Raw genomic sequence first — 20126 nt, 5'->3', positions numbered from 1 at the left:
TCACGGCATATACTGCCAATGAGAACAGCATCAACAGATTATTTCAAATTGTCAAAGCTCCTTAGCGAAGCCCGGCATTGCTAGATGGCGGTGAATCCGGCTTTACAATGAAACCACATTTTCACACTTTGAAACTAGCTGTTGGATTCCGTGGCGAATCGCGGCATATATATACTGCCAGCCGGAACAGCATCAACAGTTATTTCAAAGATATCCAGCTACTCATTGAATTGCTTTACAATGCCAGAATGGCTACACACAAACACCATGTGGTTCCAGTCTCGTCCAAATCTGGCCACCAGCTGGCTCAATCGCATTGGCGTATCTTGCCCATTTCACGCATGCGGTTACATGCACCCGATACATGGCATTTGCTTCAGTTAAACCCTTACACCTGCGCCGTTATGAAAAACAACACTTTGGTTCTTTTTATCATGAAAGAACAGCAAGTTTATTGTGAAGGTTAGAAACAAGGACCCTACCTGTATGTGTGGGCTGTTACCATTGCAGAATTGTTACCGATACCAACATCCCATTTCATCCCTTATCCCTAACCTTAACCATTCCTAGCACAGTGTGGTGCGTAAAGCACAACTGTCATTATTTACAGTGCCAACCACCTGCTGGGAGATGCCAGACTAGCACCCACAGGTGAGGGCTGTTACCCACAACCCCATACCTAAACTTAACCATTCCTAGCACAGTGGTGCCTAAACCCAACTGTCGTTACTTACCGGCTGTACAATGCCGGCTTGGATGAGTGGCATTCTTGAAGCCACGACTTTACAAGGCCCACCAGGAAATTACCCATCGACCCACAGAAGACTGCTCAGTGTACATTCAGGAAGGGCCCACCTCAGGCACCCTTGACCTCCGGTGGGTCCGGGAACCAGCCCCAGCTGTAGTACGCTTGACGCGAAATATTTTCGGCCCTGGTATACCATTTCAATATTGCTAGGCCGGCTTTACAATGGCGAATGGAAATTGCGAGGCCGGCTTTACAATGGCGAAGTGAAATTGCTAGGCCGGCTTTACAATGGCGAAGTGAAATTGCTAGGCCGGCTTTACAATGGCGAATGGAAATTGCGAGGCCGGCTTTACAATGGCGAAGTGAAATTGCTAGGCCGGCTTTACAATGGCAAAGTGAAATTGCTAGGCCGGCCAACACACGTTTGAGGATCATCACTTGATGATCGTGGCTATCACCCCCTTACCTAGTTCCCAGGTTGACGTACATTTTCAAAGTGTCAGAAACACACACTTGGCGGCCGGCATTGGCAGATGACATTGCGAATCCGGCTTTACAATGAAACACATTTTCACACTTTGAAACTAGCTGTTGGATTCCGTAGCGAATCGCGGCATATATGCTGCCAGCGGAACAGCATCCAACAGATTATTTCAAAGTGTCAGAAACACACTCATTGCAAAGCTGGCTTCACAATGCCAGAATGGCTAGACACAACACACCATGTGGTTCCAGTCTCGTCAAATCTGGCCACCAGCTGTCTCCAATCGCATTGACGTATCTTGCTAATTTCACCGCATGCGGTGCATGCACCGATACATGGCATTTGCTTCAGTTAAACCCTTACGCCGCCGTGCATGAAAAACAACACTTTGGTTCTTTTTTCATGAAAGAACAGCAAGTTTATTGTGAAGGTTCAAAACACCAAAGGACCCTACCTGTATGTGTGGGCTGTTACCATTGCAGAGATTGTTACCCATACCAACATCCCATTTCATCCCTTATCCCTAACCTTAACCATTCTAGCACAGTGGTGCGTAGCGCACAACTGTCATTATTTACAGTGCCAACCACCTGCTAGGAGATGCCAGACTAGCACCCACAGGTGAGGGCTGTTACCCCCCAACCCCCTTACCTAAACTTAACCATTCTAGCACAGTGGTGCCTAAACCCAACTGTCGTTATTTGCAAGCTGGCCTTTACAATGCCGGCTTGGATAGTTGGCATTGGCGAGCCGACTTTACAATGAAACACATTTTCACACTTTGAAACTAGCTGTTGGATTCCGAGCGAATGCGGCATATATGCTTCCAGCGGAACAGCATCCAACAGATTATTTCAAAGTGTCAGAAACACACTCCTTGCGGCCGGCATTGCTAGATGACATTGCGAATCCGGCTTTACAATGAAACACATTTTCACACTTTGAAACTAGCTGTTGGATTCCGTAGCGAATGCGGCATATATGCTGCCAGCGGAACAGCATCCAACAGATTATTTCAAAGTGTCAGAAACACACTCATTGCGAAGATTGCTTTACAATGCCAGAATGGCTACACACACAAACACCATGTGGTTCCAGTCTCGTCCAAATCTGGCCACCAGCTGGCTCCAATCGCATTGACGTGCTAATTCTTGCTAATTTCACTTACGCAATGCGTACATGCACCGATACATGGCATTTGCTTCAGTTAAACCCTTACATCTCGTTCATGAAAAAACAACACTTTGGTTCTTTTTATCATGAAAGAACAGCAAGTTTATTGTGAAGGTTAGAAACACCAAAGGACCCTACCTGTATGTGTGGGCTGTTACCATTGCAGAGATTGTTACACCTACCATCCCATTTCATCCCTTATCCCTAACCTTAACCATTCTAGCACAGTGGTGCGTAAGCACAACTGTCATTATTTACAGTGCCAACCACCTGCTAGGAGATGCCAGACTAGCACCCACAGGTGAGGGCTGTTACCCCACAACCCCTTACCTAAACTTAACCATTCTAGCACAGTGGTTCCTAAACCCAACTGTCGTTATTTGCAAAGCTGGCCTTACAATGCCGGCTTGGATAGGTGGTATTGGCCGCGGACTTTACAAGGCCCCACCCAGGGGGAGCCACCCATCGGCCCACAGAAAGGGGCTAACCTCCCCGGGTATACATTCAGGAAAAAGGGCCCACCTCAGCGCACCTTGACCTCCGGTCGGTCCCGGGAACCCACACTTAAGCCCCCGCTTTAACTTAAGCCCGAATCTCAAATATTTTCGTCCCCTGGTATACCATTTCAATATTGCTAGGCCGGCTTCACTATGGCGAAGTGAAATTGCTAGGCCGGCTTTGCAATGGCGAAGTGAAATTGCTAGGCCGGCTTTACAATGGCGGGCGGAAATTGCTAGGCCGGCTTTACAAGGCTGCGAATGGAAATTGGCCCGGCTTTACAATGGCGGCGGAAATTGCTAGGCCGGCTTTACAATGGGCGAAGTGAAATTGCTAGGCCGGCCAACATACGTTTGAGGATCATCACTTGATGATCGTGGCTATCACCCCTTACCTAGTTCCCAGGTTGACGTATATTTTCAAAGTGTCAGAAACACACTCAAACACACACACTTGGGCGGCGTTGTGATGACATATGCGAATCCGGCTTTACAATGAAACACATTTTCACACTTTGAAACTAGCTGTTGGATTCCGTAGCGAATGCGGCATATATGCTGCCAGCGGAACAGCATCCAACAGATTATTTCAAAGTGTCAGAAACACAATCATTGCAAAGCTGGCTTCACAATGCCAGAATGGCTAGACACACACACACCACATGGTTCCAGTCTCGTCCAAATCTGGCCACCAGCTGTCTCCAATCGCATTGACGTATCTTGCTAATTTCATCGCGATGCGTGCATGCACCGATACATGGCATTTGCTTCAGTTAAACCCTTACGCCGGCGGCATGAAAAACAACACTTTGGTTCTTTTTTTCATGAAAGAACAGCAAGTTTATTGTGAAGGTTCAAAACACCAAAGGACCCTACCTGTATGTGTGGGCTGTTACCATTGCAGAGATTGTTACCCGTACCAACATCCCATTTCATCCCTTATCCCTAACCTTAACCATTCTAGCACAGTGGTGCGTAAGCACAACTGTCATTATTTACAGTGCCAACCACCTGCTAGGAGATTCCAGACTAGCACCCACAGGTGAGGGCTGTTACCCCCCAACCCCCTTACCTAAACCATTCTAGCACAGTGGTGCCTAAACCCAACTGTCGTTATTTGCAAAGCTGGCCTTACCATGCCGGCTTGGATAGGTGGCATTGCGAAGCCGACTTTACAATGAAACACATTTTCACACTTTGAAACTAGCTGTTGGATTCCGTAGCGAATGCGGCATATATGCTGCCAGCGGAACAGCATCCAACAGATTATTTCAAAGTGTCAGAAACACACTCCTTGCGAAGCCGGCATTGCTAGATGACATTGCGAATCCGGCTTTACAATGAAACACATTTTCACACTTTGAAACTAGCTGTTGGATTCCGTAGCGAATGCGGCATATATGCTGCCAGCGGAACAGCATCCAACAGATTATTTCAAAGTGTCAGAAACAACACTCATTGCGAAGATTGCTTTACAATGCCAGAATGGCTACCACACAAACACCATGTGGTTCCAGTCTCGTCCAAATCTGGCCACCAGCTGGCTCCAATCGCATTGACGTATCTTGCTAATTTCACCGCATGCGGTGCATGCACCGATACATGGCATTTGCTTCAGTTAAACCCTTACACCTCGCCGTATGAAAAAACAACACTTTGGTTCTTTTTATCATGAAAGAACAGCAAGTTTATTGTGAAGGTTAGAAACACCAAAGGACCCTACCTGTATGTGTGGGCTGTTACCATTGCAGAGATTGTTACCCGTACCAACATCCCATTTCATCCCTTATCCCTAACCTTAACCATTCTAGCACAGTGGTGCGTAAGCACAACTGTCATTATTTACAGTGCCAACCACCTGCTAGGAGATGCCAGACTAGCACCCACAGGTGAGGGCTGTTACCCCACAACCCCCTTACCTAAACTTAACCATTCTAGCACAGTGGTGCCTAAACCCAACTGTCGTTAATTGGCAAAGCTGGCCTTACAATGCCGGCTTGGATAGGTGGTATTGGCGTTGAATTCTTACAAGGCCCACCCAGGGGGAGCCACCCATCGGCCCACAGAAAGGGGCTAACCTCCCCGGGTATACATTCAGGAAAAAGGGCCCACCTCAGCGCACCTTGACCTCCGGTCGGTCCCGGGAACCCACACTTAAGCCCCCCCGCTATGGCCACACTTAACCCGGCACGAAATATTTTCGTGCCCCTGGTATACCATTTCAATATTGCTAGGCCGGCTTTACAATGGCGAAGTGAAATTGCTAGGCCGGCTTTACAATGGCGAAGTGAAATTGCTAGGCCGGCTTTACAATGGCGAAGTGAAATTGCTAGGCCGGCTTTACAATGGCGAAGTGAAATTGCTAGGCCGGCTTTACAATGGCGAAGTGAAATTGCTAGGCCGGCTTTACAATGGCGAAGTGAAATTGCTAGGCCGGCCAACATACGTTTGAGGATCATCACTTGATGATCGTGGCTATCACCCCCTTACCTAGTTCCCAGGTTGACGTACATTTTCAAAGTGTCAGAAACACACTCCTTGCGAAGCCGGCATTGCTAGATGACATTGCGAATCCGGCTTTACAATGAAACACATTTTCACACTTTGAAACTAGCTGTTGGATTCCGTAGCGAATGCGGCATATATGCTGCCAGCGGAACAGCATCCAACAGATTATTTCAAAGTGTCAGAAACACACTCATTGCAAAGCTGGCTTTACAATGCCAGAATGGCTAGACACACACACACCATGTGGTTCCAGTCTCGTCCAAATCTGGCCACCAGCTGGCTCCAATCGCATTGACGTATCTTGCTAATTTCACCGCATGCGGTGCATGCACCGATACATGGCATTTGCTTCAGTTAAACCCTTACGCCTCGCCGTATGAAAAAACAACACTTTGGTTCTTTTTATCATGAAAGAACAGCAAGTTTATTGTGAAGGTTCAAAACACCAAAGGACCCTACCTGTATGTGTGGGCTGTTACCATTGCAGAGATTGTTACCCATACCAACATCCCATTTCATCCCTTATCCCTAACCTTAACCATTCTAGCACAGTGGTGCGTAAGCACAACTGTCATTATTTACAGTGCCAACCACCTGCTAGGAGATGCCAGACTAGCACCCACAGGTGAGGGCTGTTACCCCCAACCCCTTACCTAAACTTAACCATTCTAGCACAGTGGTGCCTAAACCCAACTGTCGTTATTTGCAAAGCTGGCCTTTACAATGCCGGCTTGGATAGTTGGCATTGGCGGCAATTTTACAATGAAACATTTTCACACTTTGAAACTAGCTGTTGGATTCCGTAGCGAATGCGGCATATATGCTTCCAGCGAACAGCATCCAACAGATTATTTCAAAGTGTCAGAAACACACCTCATGGCCGGCATTGCTAGATGACATTGCGAATCTGGCTTTACAATGAAACACATTTTCACACTTTGAAACTAGCTGTTGGATTCCGTAGCGAATACGGCATATATGCTGCCAGCGGAACAGCATCCAACAGATTATTTCAAAGTGTCAGAAACACACTCCTTTGGCGGCCGGCATTGCTAGATGACATTGGCGAATCCGGCTTTACAATGAAACACATTTTCACACTTTGAAACTAGCTTGTTGGATTCCGTAGGCGAATGCGGCATATATGCTGCCAGCGGAACAGCATCCAACAGATTATTTCAAAGTGTCAGAAACACACCTATTGTGGCGGATTGCTTTACAATGCCAGAATGGCTACAATAACAAAAACACCATGTGGTTCCAGTCTCGTCCAAATCTGGCCACCAGCTGGCTCCAATCGCATTGACGTATCTTGCTAATTTCACCGGCATGCGGTGCATGCACCGATACATGGCATTTGCTTCAGTTAAACCCTTACACCTCGCCGTATGAAAAACAACACTTTGGTTCTTTTATCATGAAAGAACAGCAAGTTTATTGTGAAGGTTAGAAACACCAAAGGACCCTACCTGTATGTGTGGGCTGTTACCATTGCAGAGATTGTTACCCGTACCAACATCCCATTTCATCCCTTATCCCTAACCTTAACCATTCTAGCACAGTGGTGCGTAAGCACAACTGTCATTATTTACAGTGCCAACCACCTGCTAGGAGATGCCAGACTAGCACCCACAGGTGAGGGCTGTTACCCCACAACCCCCTTACCTAAACTTAACCATTCTAGCACAGTGGTGCCTAAACCCAACTGTCGTTACTTTGCAAAGCTGGCCTTACAATGCCGGCTTGGATAGGTGGCATTGGCGGCCGACTTTACAAGGCGCCCACCCAGGGGAGCCACCCATCGGCCCACAGAAAGGGGCTAACCTCCCCGGGTATACATTCAGGAAAAAGGGCCCACCTCAGCGCACCTTGACCTCCGGTCGGTCCCGGGAACCCACACTTAAGCCCCCCCGCTATGGCAACACTTAACCCGGCACGAAATATTTTCGTGCCCCTGGTATACCATTTCAATATTGCTAGGCCGGCTTCACTATGCATGGCGGAAATTGCTAGGCCGGCTTTGCAATGGCGAAGTGAAATTGCTAGGCCGGCTTTACAATGGCGAAGTGAAATTGCTAGGCCGGCTTTACAATGGCGAATGGAAATTGCGAAGCCGGCTTTACAATGGCGAAGTGAAATTGCTAGGCCGGCTTTACAATGGCGAAGTGAAATTGATAGGCGGCCAACATACGTTTGAGGATCATCACTTGATGATCGTGCTATCACCCCTTACCTAGTTCCCAGGTTGACGTACATTTTCAAAGTGTCAAAAAACACAATACTTTGGGCGGCCGGTGCTGCTAGATGACATTGGGGAATCCGGCTTTACAATGAAACACATTTTCACACTTTGAAACTAGCTGTTGGATTCCGTGAGCGACGCGCATATATGCTGCCAGCGGAACAGCATCCAACAGATTATTTCAAAGTGTCAGAAACACACTCATTGCAAAGCTGGCTTCACAATGCCAGAATGGCTAGACACACACACACCATGTGGTTCCAGTCTCGTCCAAATCTGGCCACCAGCTGTCTCCAATCGCATTGACGTATCTTGCTAATTTCACCGCGAGCTGCATGCACCGATACATGGCATTTGCTTCAGTTAAAACCCTTTACGCCCGCCGTTATGAAAAACAACACTTTGGTTCTTTTTTCATGAAAGAACAGCAAGTTTATTGTGAAGGTTCAAAACACCAAAGGACCCTACCTGTATGTGTGGGCTGTTACCATTGCAGAGATTGTTACCCGTACCAACATCCCATTTCATCCCTTATCCCTAACCTTAACCATTCTAGCACAGTGGTGCGTAAGCACAACTGTCATTATTTACAGTGCCAACCACCTGCTAGGAGATGCCAGACTAGCACCCACAGGTGAGGGCTGTTACCCCCAACCCCTTACCTAAACTTAACCATTCTAGCACAGTGGTGCCTTAAACCCAACTGTCGTTATTTGCAAAGCTGGCCTTTACAATGCCGGCTTGGATAGGTGGCATTGCGAAGCCGACTTTACAAGGCCCACCCAGGGGAGCCACCCATCGGCCCACAGAAAGGGGCTAACCTCCCGGTATACATTCAGGAAAAAGGGCCCACCTCAGCGCACCTTGACCTCCGGTCGGTCCCGGAACCCACACTTAAGCCCCCGCTATGGCCAATACTTTAACCCGCACGAAATATTTTCGCCCCTGGTATACCATTTCAATATTGCTAGGCCGGCTTTACTAATGGCGAAGGAAATTGCTAGGCCGGCTTTGCAATGGCTATGAAATTGCTAGGCCGGCTTTACAATGGCGAAGGAAATTGCTAGGCCGGCTTTACAATGGCGAATGGAAATTGCCGGGCTTTACAATGGCAGGCGAAATTACAGTCGCTTCTTCACAATGGCGGTGAAATTGCCAGGGCCGGCCAACACACGTTTGAGGATCATCACTTGATGATCGTGGCTATCACCCCTTACCTAGTTCCCAGGTTGACGTACATTTTCAAAGTGTCAGAAACACACTCCTTGCGGCCGGCATTGCTAGATGACATTGCGAATCCGGCTTTACAATGAAACACATTTTCACACTTTGAAACTAGCTGTTGGATTCCGTGCGAGGCGAACGCGGCATATATGCTGCCAGCGGAACAGCATCCAACAGATTATTTCAAAGTGTCAGAAACACACTCATTGCAAAGCTGGCTTTACAATGCCAGAATGGCTACACACACAAACACCATGTGGTTCCAGTCTCGTCCAAATCTGGCCACCAGCTGGCTCCAATCGCATTGACGTATCTTACTAATTTCACCGCATGCGGTGCATGCACCGATACATGGCATTTGGCTTCAGTTAAACCCTTTACGCTCGCCGTATGAAAAACAACACTTTGGTTCTTTTAATCATGAAAGAACAGCAAGTTTATTGTGAAGGTTCAAAACACCAAAGGACCCTACCTGTATGTGTGGGCTGTTACCATTGCAGAGATTGTTACCCGTACCAACATCCCATTTCATCCCTTATCCCTAACCTTAACCATTCTAGCACAGTGGTGCGTAAGCACAACTGTCATTATTTACAGTGCCAACCACCTGCTAGGAGATGCCAGACTAGCACCCACAGGTGAGGGCTGTTACCCCCCAACCCCCTTACCTAAACTTAACCATTCTAGCACAGTGGTGCCTAAACCCAACTGTCGTTATTTGCAAAGCTGGCCTTAGCCCTCCGGGATAGTTGGCATTGCGCGAAGCCGACTTTACAATGAAACACATTTTCACACTTTGAAACTAGCTGTTGGATTCCGTAGCGAATGCGGCATATATGCTTCAAGCGGAACAGCATCCAACAGATTATTTCAAAGTGTCAGAAACTACACTCATGCCGAGCCGGCATTGCTAGATGACATTGCGAATCTGGCTTTACAATGAAACACATTTTCACACTTTGAAACTAGCTGTTGGATTCCGTAGCGAATGCGGCATATATGCTGCCAGCGGAACAGCATCCAACAGATTATTTCAAAGTGTCAGAAACACACTCCTTGCGAAGCCGGCATTGCTAGATGACATTGCGAATCCGGCTTTACAATGAAACACATTTTCACACTTTGAAACTAGCTGTTGGATTCCGTAGCGAATGCGGCATATATGCTGCCAGCGGAACAGCATCCAACAGATTATTTCAAAGTGTCAGAAACACACTCATTGCGAAGATTGCTTTACAATGCCAGAATGGCTACACACACAAACACCATGTGGTTCCAGCTGGCTCCAATCGCATTGACGTATCTTGCTAATTTCACCGCATACGGTGCATGCACCGATACATGGCATTTGCTTCAGTTAAACCCTTAACGTTCCGACGGCCCACGCGGGCCGTGCGTCTTTAACACGTGATGCTATGTATACAGCTCCTATATTTAAGTAGTTACTCATGCCACACATCTTTAGAAAGCTAAAACTCTTGTGATTTCACTTGATACAATCTATTCCAAGACACGATAACAACAGCAGGTACAAGCATCCCCTCTGTCTGAGTAACAAACAACTACAAAATTGAGGTAACTCACCTTTGAAGCCTCATTGTAATCCACAGATCCGTAATATTCTGACAAAAACGGTCTTGTTACATTGACAAAGGTCCAGACTATCAAATCCAGTAAACTATTTAGTCCAAACATATTATGACATTAAAATATATCCACAGACAGCGGTTTTAAATTTCAAATTTCGCGGCAGTTATTTAATATTTTACTGTATTTCCTGGAGTAAATCTTGTTTGCATATATTTCCTTGCCGGTATCTGATATCAAAATGGCCCCTGCACTCTGACCTTTCGATTGACACCTCACGCGAACCAATAGGACCTTCCTGGCCTCGTCTACAGCCTAGAATAGCCAACGAGGGCCGGCGGTGAAAGAAGGTGGCGCGCCTTTTATTTTGTGCCAATTGCAACTGGTTGTGCCGATGACTGACGTTTTGCATAGCCAATCAACTTTTCAATATGGGGAACTGATGCTTTCGGGGTATTTACAATCCTAAACAAAGGAATGATCTGTCTAGTGCAAACACCGGCAAAAATACGTCCCACTACTTTCTGCAACCTAAACGAACGAGAAGTTGAGAATGGCGAAAATTAGCAAGTCAAGAAGATATACCCTCCAAGAGGCAGTGGAAGAGTGTACTCGGCCACGTGAAAGCGACGAGTCAGAGGAGGAAATGTCTAAGAAAGACAGTGAAATGTCTTGCATCGACTCCGTGGCAGAGGACATGTTCCTAGAGGGAGGAGACATTACTCTCGACAAGTGAGTATTTTACGTATATAACGTTACTGTATATTTAGACAGGCTGTGACCTGGAGCTCACCGTCTGCTTCAGTTTGACTGTTGAAGAGTGTTTAGATGATTTAAATGTTTACTAATTTAGAGAATGGATAGTTCGCTAAGCTAACCTTAGCTTGCTAATTTCACCAAACTATCATGCTAACGTAACACTAAATGAGCCAGACAAAGTTGTCTCTCATCTAAAGGCAACCCTGCTCTCTACTCTGCTCGCTGAGAGCTCCACAGCTAATGTTACACATTTATGTTGCTCCACATTTACTGCAAGAAGTGTTGCAAAAGAAAACGTTTGAGTAAATACTGCATTACAAGTTTGGAGCCGTTATTGTATTTATGTAAATATCTATGGTAATATCTACACATTTGTTAATATTTTCGGTGGCTTCGCATTCAGAACATTAGTTGTAATTACTGTTATTTCTTTATTTTCACATTATAGGAAATGTGATGTAGATATGGATTGGGAGCCAGCTACATCTGCACCAGTGAGCAAGTGGCCACATGGAGTGGAGCAGCAGGACAGTTCATCAGGTGAGGAGCTTCCTTTTCCACAGAACAGCAGGAGACCAAGAGGTACAGGACAAGGTAGAGGAAAAGGGAGAGGCGTAGAGCAGCAGGACAGTCAGGTGAGGAGCCTCATCTTCCAACTCCCCAGAACAGCAGGAGACAAAGAGGTAGAGGACGAGGAAAAGGGAGAGGCTGCAGTCAAGCCAGATCAACCAGCCCATCTGAAGAGAGGTGGAATGATGTTGACGTTCCAGACATCACACCACCACAGCCCACCTTCAGACCCAGAAATGTCCCAGGACCCCAGCTCATACGTACTGCTACGTACACAGCCCTCCAGTTGTTTCAACTATTTTTTACCAACTCTGTTTTGAAGACAATACTTCAAAACACCAACAACTGTGGATCAACACACCATTCAACACCCTCTATCCCGTGGATTGATCTGACATTGCAGGACATGTTTGCATTCATGTCTTTAGTTGTTTACATGGGTGTAGTCAAATGCTTTTCTTTCACTGATTACTGGCGTGGGGGTCATCTTTATAGCTTGCCGTTCCCGAGACGGGTAATGACTGGTAAAAAGTTCCTCAGGATCTCCCAGTCCCTTCACCTCAGCAGCTCTGTGGGGGATGCTGCTAATGATGAAAGGAGAGGCACAGGAGCCTACGACCGCCTGGGTAAGATAAAGCCGCTCTACGAGGAGATGAGGGACTCCTGTAGAAGAAACTATCACCCTGGCCAGGAAATCGCCATTGATGAGCGAATGGTTGCTTCAAAAGCCCGCACTGGTCTGAAACAATACATGAAAAACAAGCCTGTTCGCTGGGGTTATAAACTCTTTGTTCTGGCAGACTCCAGGAACGGTTATACATGGGACTTTTTTGTTTATGAGGGAAAGTGTCAGGGAAACAGTGGTAAGGGACTCAGTTATGAGGCAGTGATGGAGCTAATTGATGTACAGTTGCTGGGCACCGGCTATAAGGTCTTTGTGGACAATTTTTATACAAGTCCAATCCTGTTTTGTGACCTCCTTCTTAAGAGTATCTGGGCATGCGGAACCATCCGCACAAACAGAATCGGATTCCCAAGGTCAAAGGTCAACATTCTGGTCTCAAAATCTCCCCTTGGCAGCATACGCTGGATCAGGAATGGCTCCTTGCTCTTTGTTCAGTGGCGAGACACAAGGGATGTTTTTCTGTGCTCAACTCTCCACAGAGCGCGCCCCGAAGACACAGTGCAGAGGAGGATCAAAGGTGCAGATGGGCAGTGGCAGCTGAAGGAACGTCTCAGTTCCACCAGTGGTGAAGGACTACAACCGGTGCATTACTATATATTCAACTACATTTTCATGTATGCTCTTGGAAGTGTTATTTGTGTGCTGTATACATTAATGTTTTTGTATATTGTCTGTTCATCTACTGTAGGTGCATGGGTGGAGTGGACCACTCAGATGCCCTCATAGGGTATTACAAAGTCCTGCAAAAGACCCAACGGTGGTACAAGACTCTGTTTTACCACTTCATGGACATCGCAATGTGAGCGCCTTCCTCCTCCAGAAGGACCTTGCAATTGGCAAAGGAGAGGTACCTCTGCATCAGAAGGCATTCAGAGAGCCGCTTGCAGTGGAGCTGGCAGAGGCGGGTCTTCCTCCACAGCCACACCGAACCACCTCCTGCTCCACGTGGAGCACATCACAGCCCAGTGTATATCAGTGGGCACAGCACTGCTGGTCGGCTTAAGTGCAGGCAGTGTCATGCAAAGACACCAGTGAAGTGCTCCACCTGCGATATTCCTTTGTGTTTTGTCGCTGGCCGTGACTGTTATAATGACTGGCATGTTGCCAGTAACCTGTAATTGTAAAATACTAGTACAGTGGCTGTTGAAAATGTGCCTGCAGCACATATCTGCGTTCATCAACCACCAGATGCGGACCGTGTGTGTCTGTGTGTCGCGCCAAGAGAGAAGGAGAGTTGGTGCTGTCTTATGTCATATGATCATTAACTAATTTAACACATCAGCACAGGTGCTCATTTTCCATACAGGTTTATTTAGTGGCTTGGACGGTTAACAGTGAAGTATGGATTTGATTTGCTGGGTTCCTGCAATTTATAGATATATGTATGTAAAAAGTTATATAATAGTACTCGCAATACTTTTTCAGCATAGCACTTGTTTTACTTTGTTGACCATTTTACAGCGGTTCCTTTATGGGTCTTCAAATGTCCTTTGTGCTTTGTCACTTGAGATTTTTACAATGTCTGGCATGTTGCCAATAACCTGTAAATATGTGGATTTAGATAATATGTAAATAGTTATATAGTAATGATTTTTTTGCACTACTTTTTCACCATAGCACTTATTTGAAATCTTTTACGAAAGGGTCCTTTTTGTGTCTTCAAACGTTCTTTGTGCTTTGTTGCATGTAGCAGATAACCTGTACATACATAATTGTAAATATGTATATTTAGATATGTTAATAGCTGTAAATATTTTGTTACCTTTTTATACACTACTTTTCCACCTTACCACTTGTTTTGACTTTTTTTACACACAAAGTTAGAAAACTGCAATTGATTGTGTTTATGCTTCTGTTACTCTGTGTCAGAAATACTGATAGTGATTCTGGATATGAGAGAGGATAGCTCTTAATGTAACCTTTCAATAGAGCCCTGAATGATGACTGTAATGTCAAATGTTCATGGGTAGCAGTCTTTTTAGTCTAGGTATGTGACCATCATTACCAAGGGTCCTTTTTAGAGTCACTAAAATGTCCGTTTTCGTGAACGCCTAGACATATACCCCTACAAAAACGGGTGTAGAATATTCATTTTATGAGATATTGATATGAAATTTCAACTGGGACTGTGTAAGACTTCATGCTATAGCCCCATTGTGTTTTCAGACTAATAGGTCCCAGCAAAAGTCATCTACAGGCATTTTGCTATAAAAAACTAATGCAGACGGACATAAAAAAAATATTTTCCAGTATATTCAAACTTCTATTACTCAAAGCCAATAGCACTTACAGTAATTCTAACTGTTGGGAAAGAAGCCTCAGAGTGTTACCTTTTCAAAAGAAACCATAAACATGCATGTAGAACAAATGGTTCAAGAACAGCTTCCAATTTACTATGGGTATGCCTTGGATAGGCCTTTTTGGCTAATTTTACAGAAGTGTTAAGGGGTTAAACCCTTACACCTCGCCGTATGAAAAACAACACTTTGGTTCTTTTATCATGAAAGAACAGCAAGTTTATTGTGAAGGTTAGAAACACCAAAGGACCCTACCTGTATGTGTGGGCTGTTACCATTGCAGAGATTGTTACCCGTACCAACATCCCATTTCATCCCTTATCCCTAACCTTAACCATTCTAGCACAGTGGGGTGTAAGCACAACTGTCATTATTTACAGTGCCAACCACCTGCTAGGAGATGCCAGACTAGCACCCACAGGTGAGGGCTGTTACCCCACAACCCCTTACCTAAACTTAACCATTCTAGCACAGTGGTGCCTAAACCCAATATTTTCGTGCCCCTGGTATACCATTTCAATATTGCTAGGCCGGCTTTACAATGGCGAAGTGAAATTGCGAAGCCGGCTTTACAATGGCGAAGTAAATTGCTAGGCCGGCTTTACAATGGCGAAGTGAAATTGCTAGGCCGGCTTTACAATGGCGAATGGAAATTGCGAAGCCGGCTTTACAATGGCGAAGTGAAATTGCTAGGCCGGCTTTACAATGGCGAAGTGAAATTGCTAGGCCGGCCAACACACGTTTGAGGATCATCACTTGATGATCGTGGCTATCACCCCCTTACCTAGTTCCCAGGTTGACGTACATTTTCAAAGTGTCAGAAACACACTCATTGCAAAGCTGGCTTTACAATGCCAGAATGGCTAGACACACACACCATGTGGTTCCAGTCTCGTCCAAATCTGGCCACCAGCTGGCTCCAATCGCATTGACGTATCTTGCTAATTTCACCGCATGCGGTGCATGCACCGATACATGGCATTTGCTTCAGTTAAACCCTTACGCCTCGCCGTATGAAAAAACAACACTTTGGTTCTTTTTTTCATGAAAGAACAGCAAGTTTATTGTGAAGGTTCAAAACACAAAAGGACCCTACCTGTATGTGTGGGCTGTTACCATTGCAGAGATTGTTACCCGTACCAACATCCCATTTCATCCCTTATCCCTAACCTTAACCATTCTAGCACAGTGGTGCGTAAGCACAACTGTCATTATTTACAGTGCCAACCACCTGCTAGGAGATGCCAGACTAGCACCCACAGGTGAGGGCTGTTACCCCCCAACCCCCTTACCTAAACTTAACCATTCTAGCACAGTGGTGCCTAAACCCAACTGTCGTTATTTGCAAAGCTGGCCTTACAATGCCGGCTTGGATAGGTGGCATTGCGAAGCCGACTTTACAAGGCCCACCCAGGGGGAGCCACCCATCGGCCCACAGAAAGGGGCTAACCTCCCCGGGTATACATTCAGGAAAAAGGGCCCACCTCAGCGCACCTTGACCTCCGGTCGGTCCCGGGAACCCACACTTAAGCCCCCCCGCTATGGCCACACTTAACCCGGCACGAAATATTTTCGTGCCCCTGGTATACCATTTCAATATTGCTAGGCCGGCTTTACAATGGCGAAGTGAAATTGCTAGGCCGGCTTTACAATGGCGAAGTGAAATTGCTAGGCCGGCTTTACAATGGCGAAGTGAAATTGCTAGGCCGGCTTTACAATGGCGAAGTGAAATTGCTAGGCCGGCCAACACACGTTTGAGGATCATCACTTGATGATCGTGGCTATTACCACCCTTACCCAACCGTCCCGTTCTTCTTTTCCTAAAACAACCGTCCCGTTATTCTTTTCCTAAACCCATCCGTCCCGTTCTTCTCTTCCCTAAACCCAACCGTCCCGTTCTTCTTTTCCTAAAACAACCGTCCCGTTATTCTTTTCCTAAACCCAACCGTCCCGTTCTTCTCTTCCTAAACCCAACCGTCCCGTTCTTACCGCGCGTCACGGAAACGTAAGCCCACCCGAGACCATTTCCTTAACCTAACTGGAGGAGGACGCTGGGGGTCTTAATCCTCTCCTCGGGGGGAGTTGTCAGCGGCGGCTCTTGACGTCCAAACTGTGGGATTGGTGGAGGATGTGGGGTGGAGGGGCTTCGCCATGGCGGGGCGCGCAGGACCTTTTTTTGTCACTTCATTTTATTCTGGAAGAAAGAAAAATGAACAAAAACATCCTTAGTGGAGTCAGAAATGCGGGTAAGAGACAATCATCCCTGGCATTTTTACTCTTCTTCTGTGCTGTGTTTCCAATTAAAGTTACAACAGGTACATTTTACTATTTGGTAAAACTTGTATGTACTATGGTTATACTGTAACTATTAGTTTTCTGTGCCTACACTGAAGAGTGACTTTGTGTCACTTTACAGTATATTTTCATTAGATTCACATGTATATATTGGCAGCACCGGGCAAAAGTATGACTTTCTTCTTTCAAATGGATTGTTCTAATTGTTCATTTTTTAACTATGCTATATTATTCTCACTTCAATATGACTGCTGTAAAACACAATCTTCTTGACACTCTTTGCATTGGTGTCATTCTCACTTTTGACCACTGGAGTGCAGTCTAAGACCACAAATGGAATTGAGATGCATTTTAAGACCTTTCAAGTCTGTTGCATTGAGAAGATCTAAAATTAAATGTAATATGACATTAACACATAATAAATACAGACAAAAATAAAACCCACATGTCACACACACAGACACACACAATTAAACAGACGGACTCACATGGACACACTCACACAGACACACACACACAACAGACACACACCCCAAGACACACACACACACACATACAGACCTGAACGGATGGATAGGCGTCCTCTTCATGCAAAAACTCTGCAGGGGCTGGATAAAGTGCAAAGAGATCCACAAGCATTCCTGTGTTGTCTTCTGCAATTGTGTCATTACAGTGTGCTATGCGCAATATTCGCCCCCTTGAACTTTTTGACCTTTTGCCACATTTCAGGCCTCAAACATAAAGATATAAAACTGTAATTTTTGTGAAGAATCAACAACAAGTGGGTCCCAATTGTGAAGTGGAACGAAATTCATTGGTTATTCAAACTTTTTAACAAATAAAAGCTGAAAAAGGGCGTGCAAAATTATTCAGCCCCTTTACTTTCAGTGCAGCAAACTCTCTCCAGAAGTTCAGTGAGGATCTCTGAATGATCCAATGTTGACCTAAATGACTAATGATGATAAATAGAATCCAGCTGTGTGTAATCAAGTCTCCGTATAAATGCACCTGCTCTGTGATAGTCTCAGAGGTCCGTGTAAAGCGCAGAGAGCATCATGAAGAACAAGGAACACGCCAGGCAGGTCCGAGATACTGTTGTGGAGAAGTTTAAAGCTGGATTTGGATACAAAAAGATTTCCCAAGCTTTAAACATCCCAAGGAGCACTGTGCAAGTGATAATATTGAAATGGAAGGAGTATCAGACCACTACAAATCTACGGAAGACCGGCCGTCCCTCTAAACTTTCAGCTCATACAATGAGAAGACTGATCAGAGATGCAGCCAAGAGGCCCATGATCACTCTGGATGAACTGCAGAGATCTACAGCTGAGCTGGGAGACTCTGTCCATAGGACAACAATCAGTCGTATACTGCACAAATCTGGCCTTTATGGAAGAGTAGCAAGAAGAAAGCCATTTCTTAAAGATATCCATAAAAGTGTCGTTTAAAGTTTGCCAAAAGCCACCTGGGAGACACACCAAACATGTGGAAGAAGGTGCTGTGGTCAGATGAAACCAAAATCGAACGTTTTGGCAACAATGCAAAACGTTATGTTTGGCGTAAAAGCAACATTACATCATCACCCTGAACACACCATCCCCACTGTCAAACATGGTGGTGGCAGCATCATGGTTTGGGCCTGCTTTTCTTCAGCAGGGACAGGGAAGATGGTTCAAATTGATGGGAAGATGGATGGAGCCAAATACAGGACCATTCTGGAAGAAAACCTGATGGAGTCTGCAAAAGACCTGAGACTGGGACGGAGATTTGTCTTCCAACAAGACAATGATCCAAAACATAAAGCAAAATCTACAATGGAATGGTTCACAAATAAACATATCCAGGTGTTAGAATGGCCAAGTCAAAGTCCAGACCTGAATCCAATCGAGAATCTGTGGAAAGAACTGAAACTGCTGTTCACAAACGCTCTCCATCCAACCTCACTGAGCTCGAGCTGTTTTGCAAGGAGGAATGGGCAAAAATGTCACTCTCGATGTGCAAAACTGATAGAGACATACCCCAACGCGCTTACAGCTGTAATCGCAGCAAAAGGTGGGCTGCAAAAGTATTAACTTAAGGGGGGCTGAATAATTTTACCGCCCACTTTTTCAGTTTTTATTTGTTAAAAAAGTTTGAAATAGCCAATGAATTTCGTTCCACTTCATAATTGGGACCCACTTGTTGTTGATTCTTCACAAAAATTACAGTTTTATATCTTTATGTTTGAGGCCTGAAATGTGGCAAAAGGTCGAAAAGTTCAAGGGGGCGAATACTTTCGCAAGGCACTGTATGTGTACACCTGATCTGCCGTTGTAGTTCTGTGGAAAATTACAGAAATTGCTATTATAGGGGATTCAGTGCAGACTGGGCAATTTTTCATTCAAGTATGAAATACAAGTGAACAAGGAGAAGCATGCATGACTTTAGATTCAATCCTAGCAGGCCAGTTCTTTTCCACAACAAAAATTGAATTAAATGTAAAGAATTGTTTGTTTGTTTTTGGTCTTGTGGTAGCTACATATATTTTACTTTTGACAATTCAAATCAAAATCTGTTTACCTTGCAATGCTGAGAGTGACAATGGCAGAGCACATGTTCCCCAGTGCAAGCAGGAAGCCGAGACCTGTATTCCAACCAATCACAGCACAATATGCTAATGAGTTTCTTCCCGAGAGTTCCTCACTCATATTCATCTCTATTCCTAACCCTAACCCCTAACCCTATCTACCCTACTCCTAACCTTAACCTCTTCCTAACCCCTACTGCCCCCCTCTCTATTCTTCACACTCTACCTCCCTACCCTCTATATTTTTCCTAAACTTAACCCTCTATTAACTACACCCCTAACCATAACCTCTTCCTATCCCCCTACTGCCCCCCCCCTCTATTTCTCATATTCTACCCCCTACCCCTATGTTCTTTCTAAAATGAACCCTCTATCAACCCTACCCCTTACCTTAACCCCTTCCTACCTCCCTATGGCCCCCCCCTCCACTCACCTTCCTCTTTTCACTTTCCCTCCCTTCCCCCTCCCTTCTTCTTTTACTTACCTCTTTT

General features: G+C 45.5%; 1 protein-coding gene and 1 pseudogene across 1 annotated transcript; one reads left to right on the top strand and one right to left on the bottom strand.

Annotated features, from left to right (window-relative positions):
• LOC120545517 overlaps positions 1-767 on the bottom strand; it is a 9753-nt pseudogene extending 8986 nt beyond the window's left edge.
• A 10167-nt stretch (positions 768-10934) lies between these two features.
• On the top strand, positions 10935-13018 carry LOC120545509 (piggyBac transposable element-derived protein 4-like). The gene is made up of 4 exons (XM_039779906.1): positions 10935-11195; positions 11671-11762; positions 11858-12957; positions 13001-13018. Exons 1-4 carry the CDS (start codon positions 11017-11019, stop codon positions 13016-13018), a joined length of 1389 nt encoding a protein of 462 aa, XP_039635840.1. The 5' UTR covers positions 10935-11016.
• The last annotated feature ends 7108 nt before the right edge of the window (positions 13019-20126 follow it).

The sequence above is a fragment of the Perca fluviatilis genome, chromosome 2 (genome assembly GCF_010015445.1).
Source record: "Perca fluviatilis chromosome 2, GENO_Pfluv_1.0, whole genome shotgun sequence".
NCBI lineage: Eukaryota > Metazoa > Chordata > Actinopteri > Perciformes > Percidae > Perca > Perca fluviatilis.
Note: the sequence above shows the minus strand (reverse complement) of the source record. Positions and strands in the feature narration are given on the sequence as shown.

Coding starts and splice junctions, on each gene's coding strand:
- LOC120545509 (XM_039779906.1), top strand. CDS start 11,017: ATGGCGAAAATTAGCAAGTCAAGAAGATATACCCTCCAAGAGGCAGTG. Junction 11,196..11,670: donor GGAGACATTACTCTCGACAA/GTGAGTATTTTA, acceptor TTCACATTATAG/GAAATGTGATGTAGATATGG. Junction 11,763..11,857: donor GCAGCAGGACAGTTCATCAG/GTGAGGAGCTTC, acceptor CAGGACAGTCAG/GTGAGGAGCCTCATCTTCCA.